Source organism: Cicer arietinum, chromosome 2 (genome assembly GCF_000331145.2).
Source record: "Cicer arietinum cultivar CDC Frontier isolate Library 1 chromosome 2, Cicar.CDCFrontier_v2.0, whole genome shotgun sequence".
Lineage (NCBI taxonomy): Eukaryota > Viridiplantae > Streptophyta > Magnoliopsida > Fabales > Fabaceae > Cicer > Cicer arietinum.
In genome coordinates this window covers 39,018,913-39,031,624 of record NC_021161.2, presented here as the reverse complement: position 1 = coordinate 39,031,624, position 12,712 = coordinate 39,018,913, and the positions used below count along the sequence as shown (strand labels likewise).

The following is a 12,712-nucleotide window of genomic DNA, read 5'->3' as shown; positions in this document are numbered from 1 at the left end:
AATATTGATGTAAAATTGGATGATGAGGATCATACCCTATTGATGATAAATTCATTACCAATCTCTCTTGAAAATCTGTGTGATACATTTCTTTATGGTAGAGATTCTTTGTCATTAAAAGAAGTACAAGTTGCACTAATCTCCAAAGAGTTGAAGAGGAAGTCAGATGGGAAAGAAGAAAGAAGTGGCGAGAGATTTTTTGTCAAGGCCAAGGCAGGGAAGAAGAATCAAAAACAGAAGAATAAGTTCAATAATAAAGAAAAGGATAAGTCTAAAATGAAATATTTCATATGCAAGAAATAGGGGCATTTCAAGAAAGAATGCCAAGATTGGAAAGGAAAGAAATGATCAAATAGTGATGATGATTATGGAAATGCATCTATAGCCTCTAAAGGATATGAAAGCACAAAAGTTCTTATGGCAAACTCAACTAAAATCATGGATGATGATTGGGTGCTTGACTTAGGGTGTTCATTTCACATGACCTCAAATAGAGATTGGTTTTTTGACTACAAAGAAACTGATGAAGGCAAGGTGATTATGGGGAACAAATCATCCTGCAAGGTAGTTGGAATTGGCTCATTCAAGCTGAAGCTGGAAGATGGAACCATGAAGATTTTGTCAAAGGTCAGACATGTTCCAAAGCTGAAGAGAAACTTAATTTCTCTAGGAATGCTGGAAGAAGTTGGCTGTTCATACAAAGTAGAAAAAGACACTCTAAAAGTCATAAAATGATAATTGGTAATCATGAAGGGAACAAGGGATCATAGCATCTACCTTCTTAACGGTCAAGCAGTGACATGAATGACATCAGTGGTTGTTCAAGCATCAAGCAAAACCAGCTTGTGGCATTAAAGGCTGAGACATGTAAGTCTAAAGGGAATGCAAGTTTTGGATAGACAAGGCATGCTAGGTGGGGACAAGATTAGTGATCTTGAATTTGGTGAGCATTGTTGTGTATGGAAAGATGCATAAGGTCAAATTCTCTACAGGGAAACATTGTTCAAAGGGAATTATGGAATATGTTCACAGTGATCTATGGGGCCTTGCAAAGATTGCTTCACATGGAGGTAACAAATATTTCATTACATTTATTGATGATTATAGTAGAAAAGTATGGATTTACTTGTTGAAAAGTAAGGATGAAACATTTAAAACCTTTAAAGATTGGAAGTCTATGGTTGAAAATAGGACTAACAAAAGGATTAAAACTCTAAGGATAAATAATGGTCTTGAATTCTGTAGTGAGGAATTCACTAGTTTTTGCAAAGCTCATGGTGTGAAATGACATAGGACTATAAGGAGCACACCTCAACAAAATGGACTAGTTGAAAGGATGAATAGAACCTTGCTTAAAAGATTGAGATGCATTCTGCCAAATGCAGGGATGCCTGCACAGTTTTAGGGAAAAGTTGTTCATACAACTTGTTATTTGATAAATTTGAGTGGTTCTACTGTAATTGAACTCAAAATCCCTCAAGAGATGTGGACAAAGCATGCTGCAAACTACAATCATCTAAAAATATTTGGATGTGTTGCATACTATAATGTAAATGAAGGGAAGCTATCCCCTCGAGCCAAGAAAGGTTATTTTGTTGGATATCCAAGTGGTGTAAAAAGTTATAGGATATGGTGTCCTGAAAGTAGGAAATGTATCATTAGTAGGGATGTTAAGTTCCATGAGGTTGAGCTATATAAGTCTTTAAACAATGCTGCGAATAAAAGCTCACATCAAATTGAAGATGAAAAGTTTGATCTTGAGGTGGAGAAAGCTGGAGAGCAACGGAGAACATTCTCGAAACAATAGCAGGCTCAACAAGACAAGATTGATGCTAACCCAACAGAACATGTTATGTTTCCAGAACATGAATTAGATGATTATAACATCATCAGAGGTAGAGAAAGAAGGACATCAACCCACTCAAAGATATGGTTATGCAGACATGATCAACTATGCATTACATGCTACTGAAGAAATCATACAAGAAGATCCCAAGAACTACAATGAAGCTATTAGGTCTTAAGACAAAGGCAAATGGATTTTGGCTATGACTGAGGAGATGAAATCACTGGAGAAGAATAACACTTGGGAACTTATATATAAACCTGTCAACTCCAGAATCATAGGCATCAAATGGATTTTCAAGAGGAATGAGGGAATTCCACGAGTTGAACCACCCAGGTTCAAAGCAAGGCTAGTAGCAAAGAGATTCACTCAAAGGGAAGTGTAGACTACAATGAGATTTTTTCTCCTGTAGTCAAGCATGCATCTATACGGATAACTCTAGCCATGGTAGTACACTTTGACATGGAATTGGAGCAGATGGACGTCAAAACAACATTTATCCTTGGTGACCTGAATGAAACAATCTTAATGCAACAACCAGATGGCTTTAGGACTCAAGGAAAGAAGGATTGGGTCTGCTTGATAAAGAGATCACTCTATGGGCTAAGACAATCACCAAGACAATGGTATTTGAGATTTGATTCATTCATGCTTAGTCAAAGTTATGCTAGAAGTAATTTTGATAGTTGTGTATATTACAAACAAGTATCATCAGCAACCTACATTTACTTGACGATATATGTGGATGACATGCTAATAACATCTAAAAGTATGAAAGAAATAGAAAAATTAAGGATCCAATTGAAGAAAGAATTCGAGATGAAGGACTTGGGACCATCCAAGTGGAACATAGGAATGGAAATCACCAGAATTAGAGAGCAAGGAAAACTAATAATTTCTCAAGAAAGCTACATTGGAAAGGTTCTAAATAGATTCAATATGAGGGAATCAAAGGCAGTCAACTCTCCACTAGCAGCTCACTTCAAACTTTCTTCAGCCATGTCACCAAACACAAACCAAGAAGTAGAAGTCATGAAGAATATACTTTTTGCAAGTGCCATAGGGAGTATCATGTATGTTATGGCCTGCTCAAAGCTAGACTTTTTTCATGTTGTAAGTGTCACAAGTAGTTTTATGGGAAATCCAGGAATAAGCCATTGACATGTTGTCAAATGGATTCTAAAGTACCTAAAGGAAACTCAAGCACGTGTTTGGAATACATCAAAAATTCAGAACCATAAAAATCAATCCAAGGATTTGTAGACTCTGATTTTGCTGGAGATTTAGATAGAAGAAGATATCTTATAGGATATATGTTCAAAGTGTTTAACAACAAACTCATTTGGAAAGCTAATCTTCAACACATAGTAGCATTATCAACAACGAAAGCAGAATATGTTGCCCTTGCTGAAGCTGTGAAAGAAGGAATTTGGCCGAGAGGGTTGATCAATGAACTTGGTGTTAAACAAGAGTCAGTTTGCATAAATAGTGACAGCCAAAGTGTCATTCATTTGAGTGAAAATCAAATGTATCATGAAAGAACCAAACATATAGACATCAGACTTCATTTCATCAGGGCTATCATTGAAAAAGGTGAGATAAATGTGGCAAAGGTGCAAGTGACAACCCAGCTGACATGTTTATGAAACTTGTCACACTTAGCAAATTCAAACACCGTTTGGAGATGCTGCAAATCAAGTCCAGAAACTGAGATCAATGACTAAGAGGATTTGATTTGAAGAATCACAAGCTGAAACTTCTCATTTGGTACCAAGGTGAAAGATTGTTAAAAGTGGTACTCAATTAAGAATCCCTTTGAGATATAATATGTTTTGGGTAGTTAGTTTCAGTTAGTTAGTTGTGACTACTTTAGTTTGTTACTCCTAAATTGAAAACAAACTATATATAAGCCACAGCAAGCAAGGTTGACAAATATATAGAAAACAGAAAATAGAATGCAAAGGTGCAAGTTTTTTCAAACCGTGAAAAATTGACAGCATAAGTGCATAAATATTGTAATCATTTTTATCTCATTATAAGTGATAATTCAAGTCGAATTCAGACCACGAGAGTTAGGAGTTTATCTCTGAATTAGGTTAACAATTGTGTGTGTTTATTTTAGAATTGAGAGACTTAAATTCTGTTTTATAGAAAAAAGGAGAACGTTCTCCATTTTATAGTCTGATCATTATACGTTTTTTTAATAGAAATTAAGAACATTCTTGGCTTAGTTACTGATTAATCTCCGTTTTATTTTCAATTAATCTCTGATCTGAAACCACGAACATTCTTAGTTTATTGGCTGATTGATCTCCGTTTTCAACAACATCTAGAAATATGACAAAATTCAAGTATCAGAAATACATATGCTTTTGCATTTGTAATGTTGAAGATGCAAAAATCATTAATTGAAATATGTAAGCGATTAGAACTACTCTATCGATTTGAACAAAAACAAATACCGCATAAAAAAAAAATGCTGCACAGTGAAGTAAAAATAAAAAATCTCACTCATAAAATCAACACGAAAAATACTTAAAAAAAATTAAATTTTTGTAGAAACAATTTATTCAAATAAAATAAAGAAAAAAAAAAACGATTTAAATAAGTAACTGTAGACCAAAAAGTAATCGTAAATCACCTTGTAAAGGATGAAGAAGATATTTTATGGTTATTATTTGAGAGAGGCGGTTGTCAATCTGGGAAAAATTAATATATTGACTCTATAATTAATTGGTCACAAGGTTTAATTTTGATGCACTTTAAAATATTATTCTTGGACATGTATTCATACCATATTATAAGTTATAATAAGCTCTTAGATTTTTTGATCAGATAATAAGCTTGGTTTATATGCTTTTGACCTTCTACTATGTTCTAACTTTTTTTATTAATATAAAATATACTTTCTTTTGTCTTTGATAGAACATGATAACCCAAAACAATTATATCTGACACAGATAACTGAACTTTTTGTTTGACAGGACAAATAGTCGGAACTTTTTGTTTACCAACACAAATAGTTGAATTATTATTGTATTTTTTTATTTATAATACAAATAGTTGAACTTTCGACTATATGATATCCCGCTTCACATATTGTTTAATGTTAATAACCTTTGGATAGTCGCAAAATTTATGAAGTATATTTTGACAAAATTTCTGTCTAAATGAATATTATAATACCAATTTTTTATGAAGTTAACACAAAATTTTATTAAAGAAAAACACATAATTTGTTGAAGCAGAAATAAGTAAATGAAAACAATTAAAAACTTGTAAATTGTTCGAACATAACTATTACCAGTTAAAAAACAAATTAAACATCAAAAGAACATAAGTTGTCTTGTGTATAACTATTTATTTAATTAAAAAAAATTAGATATCTCAATAGTCATAAGAAAAATAAAATATATCATAAAAATAACAACAAATACTGAATGAAGATAAAAACACATAGTCATAGATCATAAATCTCTTATATATAGTCACACAAGTTTCTATCAAGAAAGGGATTACAACTGAAGTAAACAATACAAACAAAACTCCTATGAATACATGATACATGTTCAACCTATCATTATGATAAATGACATCCTATTCAATACATAACCTTCAAATTTACAATTGTCATATCTAACTAACTATTGAACAATTACAACTCCATGTACATGTATTTATATTATATGCAGTGTAACAGGACCAAACATTACATTCTACAACAATTCTACATACATTAGTTCAAAATTAACATAAATGTCAAATGATCGCAGTCAAAAGGACTAACAATGAACTGTGCTTTAGATTAGAATCAAGAAGTATGTTTTTCATTGAATAGGGAGTTGAAATTCAAGACACCTTGTGACATGTTAGCCGACATCACAACTTAGATATCCTTTGCGATGAACGACACACGATCTCCCAAGCTTATACCTTCAATTCATTCGGTAACAGTCTTCTTTCTCTTGAAGAAAATATAGGCTCCTGTGATAAAGTCAGACAGTTTGTCATTGCATGGAGAAAGAATGAATCAAATTTCATCCATTTTTAAATAAATGATATCTTTTGCTGAGAGTGTTTCTTTCCTTTCGCGAAACGGGGTTAAAAAAAGTGTACACTCAGAAGCTTCTGGTTTCGTTCAAAGGGTCATAGTCATATGATTCACCAGCTTTGACGAACCGGCCCTTCACACGTTTTCTGACATCAGCCCTAGCCTTCCGAGAAGCATATCTTACTTTCTTATCAAACCTAAAAAGATAATCACAACTGAGGTCAAATCAACTATATAGCAACCAAGCTTTGAGATTAGAAATAAATCTAATTACTATTTGCTAATATTTGTTTTTCTCGATAGCACACTGAAACTAAATAAATGTAGACAACAGGATATCCCTATTTGGCTGATCACATTACGTATATCATAAATTATACTATCAATATGTACTCATTTTGTTCAATGATACAATAATGCATTACAGTAAAATTAGACCAGCACAATTATATAAATAGTAAGAATACAATCAACTTACTTTCGATTCTTTTTCTTTTCCTTATAACGCATGACAGCATTGCTGCGATTAGCAGATTGAGTAGAACTCTCAGCGAAAGGAACACGCCAGGGAGGCTCCCCCGAGACATGCATTGCAGAACCGCCACAGTCTTGAGAGTTACCAGCACTAGCATCTTTGGTACCACCGGAAAATGAAATGTTTGATTGGGATTGCCTTGCCGTAAAATTAAGAATCGGTTCAGTTTTACTACTTAATATTGAATCTGCAGATGCTGTGTTGCTGCATGCCGGTTGGATAGCACCAACAAACCCAGCTGATGACCCCTAAAAACAGAAGATTAGATATGATAGTAAGTATGAAACAGAACCGCAAAACCTTAAAACTCAGAATCTCGAACCCCAAAGGAAGCTAAATGGTCTATCTATTGTCTAATATGACTTTCACATTGTAAACATGCAAACCTTGTTAAGTGAAATTCGTATTTGCACTTAAATGCATGCACTGTATGTATTTGTTTATTTTTGGCTGAAATATTGCAAAATTTCTTGTAAATTCAGAGTCCAGGTAATCATGACTAACCATCAGCAGTTTGATTGTCTCCATTATTGGTTTGGCCATACTACAAATTAAAATCCTGTTTGGATAAACAACTTCATCAAACGTTTATAGCATAAACGTTTATCAATAAGTGCTTATATATAAGTTATTTCTACAACAAAAGATTAAAATAAATTCAAATTGTTAAAGTATAAGCTGTTTTCATAAGCTATCCTCGAGAGCTTGTGAAAATTAGATGAAAACAGTTTATGAGAATATCATAAGCTGTTTCAATAAGCTTTCCAAACAGTCTCACAACAAATAAGTCAATCCTAACAGGCCCTAACTATATAGTTAACAATATGACGATGACAATGATGCTGATAATAAAGCCACCAAGTTGACCCTACCTTGCAATAATCATCTTCAACTTAAAAACATTAAGATATTATATTGCTGAATTAATTGAGACAAAAGCTAGCGTTTCCTTGGATAGGAAGGTATTTGATACAACATATTAAACAAATTTTGGGCTCGTTTACTTTTTAACAATGTTAACATTTTTTACTTTGTAGGTGGGTGGCTGGAATGATTATGGATTTTCCTTTTTAATTGTGATAGAGAAAGATAGAAACTAACTAGAGACAATGCATTTCCAGATACCCTCAAAAACAATGTTTTGAAATTTTTCAGAATTTCCAGGCGTGCAGCTCTAAAGTGCATAGAGAAACAATAGCTAACAGGATATATAACTCAGACATGTGAAATGTAATGTAATAGATGATGCTTCAATAATAAAAAATAAACCAATCTTATAGCTGACAAAGGATGATGAGATTTTAGTACCTCAGCAGCAACAGCACCCTGACAATTTAAATCACCGGCACTGGCATACATGTCTATAGTCTCAAATAAGCTATCAATACCGCCCTTTTCCAAAAATTCATCAGTGTGACTGAGATCAACACCAAACAGTTCTTTATAGTTCTCAAGTTCAAGATCCATCTCGTCTATGTTGAAATCATCATACAAATTATCATCTTCACATAGTGCAGGAGATTTTTTACTTGGACATAGTAACTGCGGGTTCATCACAAGAGGTTAAATAAGAAAGATAAAAATTGTGTAACTCATCTCACTAAACAAGATAAATGAGAGAAAATTATGTATCATGTCATTGTTGTTAACATGTGACGATTGATGCATGGCAGCTGCAAGGCTATTGCATCTTTGCAAACATACCATTATGCCATCTACTGTCATCAAGCTGCATGATGAAAATTTTAAACTGATTGAGACAGTGAAAGAGAAAAAACCATAGATGTCCAACCCGTCTAGATAAAGCAAAATTATCCATGTAAATAAGCGACAAGGAAAAATATACATATCTTTTGCGAACCAATTACCATTTCATTTCACCTATCATTAAATCCAAAGGACTGCAATTTGCGATCACGTGTCAATACAGATCTTAACAAGACTATAGTTACAAAAACTACAGCAGCCTAACGAAATCCATGTTTATTATTTAGTGGAACATTTAAAATATTTTCAGCACCATCTGAACAAAACTTGCAGCCTCCCATTCACCCGAAAATTAAGTACTTTTTTTGAATCAAATTGGCTACTATGCACTGAAGGTACTAAGTTACTAACAAGCAAGGTCACCAATTCCTGCTTTGAAGTTCAACCTACTAGGCACTAGCATATGTATGGTTCTGCGACACATTCACCAAAATCATGGTGAAAAACCACGTTCACGCAGAAGCTTAATTTTTTAGCATGGACAAAATTGCAGAGGAAATAGTTTGGGATGCGAGATTGAAGACTCAAACGTGTGACCAAATATATGCTAATAAATCAGGAATGCTGAAAATTCTGTAAAAACAAAATACAGACACAAACAAACATAGGTGCAAAACTAATGCAAACCGGTTTTGGTAGGTACAGAGGGCAAAAGAATCATTTGACAAGAAACTACTTAGATATATACATTGAAAACCATTAAACAACTGACACAGAAGAAATAACTCATTCCTCACAAGTTTGCAATTTCATTTATTGTGCAGTTGTGCATCAAACAGATAGCAATTACAGGACATGGAATGAAAATGAAATCACGAGGCTATACCTTGGGCATACATTCATTCGAAGGCTCAGGCGCCTTGTCCTGAATATGAGGTTCTGCGCTGGACTCAGGTATTGGAGATGTGCCGACTTTAGATTTACCCCTGCTGGGAAGATCGGCCACTTGAGCTATAACAGACACACACTGGCTTTCTAGAGGAGCCGAAGCACTTTCGCCGTTCTTCTCACTAATGCTCATCAAACGGAGTTGCTGCTCACATGCTTCGCCCATAGAAGGGATGTCTGAGAAAAAGGACCATATTGAAGAAAGCTCGGCAGCTGAAGGACAACCACAGTAGCAATTCATTGATTGCCTCTTGTGTGTTGAAGAAGATGGATCGGTACCATGAGCCAACCAATCACAATTCTGACAAAGTGAAACTTTCTCTTCGTCACACCTCACATGTGCAGGTTGTAAATTACACCTCTCACATACAAGTGTTCTTGAATGACGCTTAGAAAGTGCGTTAGCAGAATGAACCTTTCGATCACATGACAGACATAAGGATGCAGCATCAGAGCGGCAGTACACCAAGGATCTCCGCTCTCCGCAAAAATCGCATAAACAACCCATCTTCAATCCACTCTTTGCTTGATCCTTAATTTAAATAAACAAATCCACAATTAGTAATAACCAAAAAAGAAAAAAGTTCCCCCTTGTCCCTGAGCTATGTGCTGAAATTTAAAAGTTGTTAAACAATGTGATAAAGGAAGCATAATTTAGTTCTGAAAATTCAGCTTCTGCCAAGAGATAATAATAACTAAATAAACAAGCATTCAATATGAATATATGCTCAGTAATAACACATATACACATCTGGTTTCAATCAATCACTTCCATTTTCTCATATTATTACCAGTGTCTATGTGTCAATATCATCTTTGGTGTCTGTGTCGGTGCTTCAGTGTATAGATGTTATGTTGCCTTAACTAGTAATTTATGGAACTAGGATCAACAGTGTGGAAACATGCAACCATTACCAAACAATAACATTAAAGAAGCATGTCCAAATAAAGGGTTCAAACCAAAGATTAATATTTATGTATCTCTTTGTGTGTTATTCAAAATAAAAGTAAAAGTAAAATAGAAAACTTTACAATTACAGAAGCATATGATTCTTTCTAAATAAGAATGATAAATTATACATTATAATTAAGACAGCATCAGCTAATAATATTCATGTAAATAACATCCAAATAAAAATATGAATTTAGCTTTAGAAAACTAAATTAATTTCATACAACTGATTAATCATTTTTCAGGCAAAACAAGTATACTTTTCTTCCTTCAAATAAAAAAGCATTCCCATCATTACAGTAGCAAAAACTTACCAAATAAAAGTATAACCACAATTTCATTACAACCTTAACAAAAATCTATCATTAGACAAATCAACAAGTAAATAGGAAACAGAAACAACAACAAGAATAACTAATCACAAGATTAGAACAAAATTACCCCTTAATAAAAAATTTCAACTTTTTCCTTATCTCAAGCTCCCAGAAGAATCTCCATGTCGGAAAAAAAACATAAACTTCAAAACAAATATTTTTTAAATAAATAAATAAGAACACGTGTATTTTATTTTATTTTACTTTATTTTTTTGGCATAAAAGATGAAACAGAGAGATCAGAAGAAAGAGAACAGGATCTGTAATGAAAAGAGTCTTATTGCTTTTTTCCAGTAAATTTTTAAAAAATTATATATTTTTTTACTATGCAGAAATTGAAAGCAAAAGAAGACTGGACCTTACAAACAAGAGAAGAAACACTGATCCTTTTTTTCTTTTCCTTTGTCTTCAAGTTTCTTTCTCTCTCTTCTATGTTCTGTTCAGATGGATAGGAATAGTTAGATTGAATATTAGATATGATGGGGAAGTTCGGTGTAGATGTGAGATGAGAAAAAGAAAATAATGTAATAATGAGATTAGTTTTATCTAAAATATTTTGTTTGACACATTATTTCACATCAACACTTATATTTATATAATCTTTTCTATTTTTTTAGTTAACACTTATTCATTCATTTTGTATTTTATATGAAGTTTGATACATGTCAAAGTTTTGCGTGTAAAAATAATAGTAATCTTATTTGATTTGTACTGCCATAAAATAATATAAATAAAAAATTAAATAAAAATATATCAAATTTTTAATTATTATTTTTATTTTACATTATAAAAAATACATTAAATTAAATATATTAATTTTTTTAACTCGTTTTTATTTGTATTTTTTATAAATAAAAGCGAAGAGGTAATGTGATATATGCAGAGTTGACAAAAAGTGCATACAAAAGAGTAAGAAACTTTTAATGCATTTGGGATTATGTCTTTTTCTTCATGAGCTTTATGCTTTTTCTTATTCCATCCTATAGTCACCGGTATGTTACATCTGTTTCTTTATAAGCAAAATGCTACATATATTTTCTTTATTTTTTATCAAATGTTGCATCTGATTATTTTTAGTAAATGTTACATCTCTTATTATTATTATTTATTATTTTTAAGAGATATTATTATTATGGATTTAATTTGTATTTTTTCACATGTACCTAATTATCATCTCCAATTTTTATTATAAAAAAGTTTTAAATAAATTATTTAAAAAAATTTAAATTCGAATTTCAACTGGAATAATTATTAATTAAATTTTATTTAAGTTACTGTTAAACTCTAAATTAGTAAGATCTTATTCATCTATAAACCAGATAATTACAACAACAAAAAATTGAAATTTTTTTATCCCTTTTATAAAAAAATGTTACAAATTTTAAAATAAATTTATTTTCTAATGATATTATTTATTACCTTTATTTAAAGTGTTTATTTTAGGTAGGAACCCTGCTCACTGAATAACTTGCATGTTTGGAATGCTGATGATAAAGTTGTGAGCACCTCACTCACGGGTCTTTACCTTCCTCAAAGAAATATGAGTTTTGTTGGATATCACGAGAGTTTGAATATTTAGCAATTTTCAAGAAATATTGGTCTCGTGTTACAATTTATCAACTTACAGAATTGAGGAATCAATTATATTGATTGTTGGAGAGTCTGGTGACCGCGAGAGCAATAACGGGTTAAATTTTTCATAATCAACAAGTGACTTTGTCATCAAATTTCAACCAAAAACTTTTAAGGCATTAAATGTATGAGTTTTTCGTCTTCTAATTACACTATCAAGAAGACTTTCTATACAAGGATCTCATGTCAAGAGAAACTCACGTTTCTCCATCAAGTTGAATCAAAACTCTAATATCATTTGTTGGGAAGTTCATGGACACGAGAGCAACAACAACTCAAATACTTCATGATCTACAAGAGATTTTGACATCACTTCTTAATTTAAAATCTTAAGACATTAAATATACGAGTCATATGTTTTATATATTCATTTATTTTATTCATAATTGATATGAGATTTAACCACTCATATTTAAACTCAATCGATAAAATATGTTGGTTTGACATAGAGGTCGAGCACAAGTAAAAGTGAAAGAAACAAATGGATTAAGCATTATTTAATATTTTTTTGTTGATATAAAATTGTATTCAATATTTTATATTTGACAAGCTTATATTGTGTATATAATCACGAGTGGCATACACTAATATGGAATAAAAAGTCTAATAAATTCTAAATGGTGAGAAATCAAGAATTTTTTCTAGAATATTTTTTTTTTTTATATAT

At 32.1% G+C, this 12,712-nt stretch overlaps 1 protein-coding gene across 4 annotated transcripts; it reads right to left on the bottom strand.

Moving 5' to 3' along the window:
- Positions 1-5,309: 5,309 nt before the first annotated feature.
- On the bottom strand, positions 5,310-10,935 carry LOC101491305 (zinc finger protein CONSTANS-LIKE 9-like). Of its 4 annotated transcripts, XM_027331874.2 has the most exons (6): positions 10,777-10,935; positions 10,481-10,531; positions 9,026-9,619; positions 7,741-7,974; positions 6,376-6,680; positions 5,310-6,094 (listed from the first exon to the last, which is right to left on the bottom strand). In XM_027331874.2, exons 3-6 carry the CDS (start codon positions 9,593-9,595, stop codon positions 5,965-5,967), a joined length of 1,239 nt encoding a protein of 412 aa, XP_027187675.1. In that variant the 5' UTR covers positions 9,596-9,619; positions 10,481-10,531; positions 10,777-10,935; the 3' UTR covers positions 5,310-5,964. The 4 variants fall into 4 exon arrangements, with proteins under 4 accessions (XP_027187675.1, XP_004490565.1, XP_004490566.1 ...); XM_004490508.4 differs by lacking the exon at positions 10,481-10,531; XM_004490509.4 differs by lacking the exon at positions 10,481-10,531 and having other exon boundaries at positions 10,772-10,932.
- Positions 10,936-12,712: the final 1,777 nt, after the last annotated feature.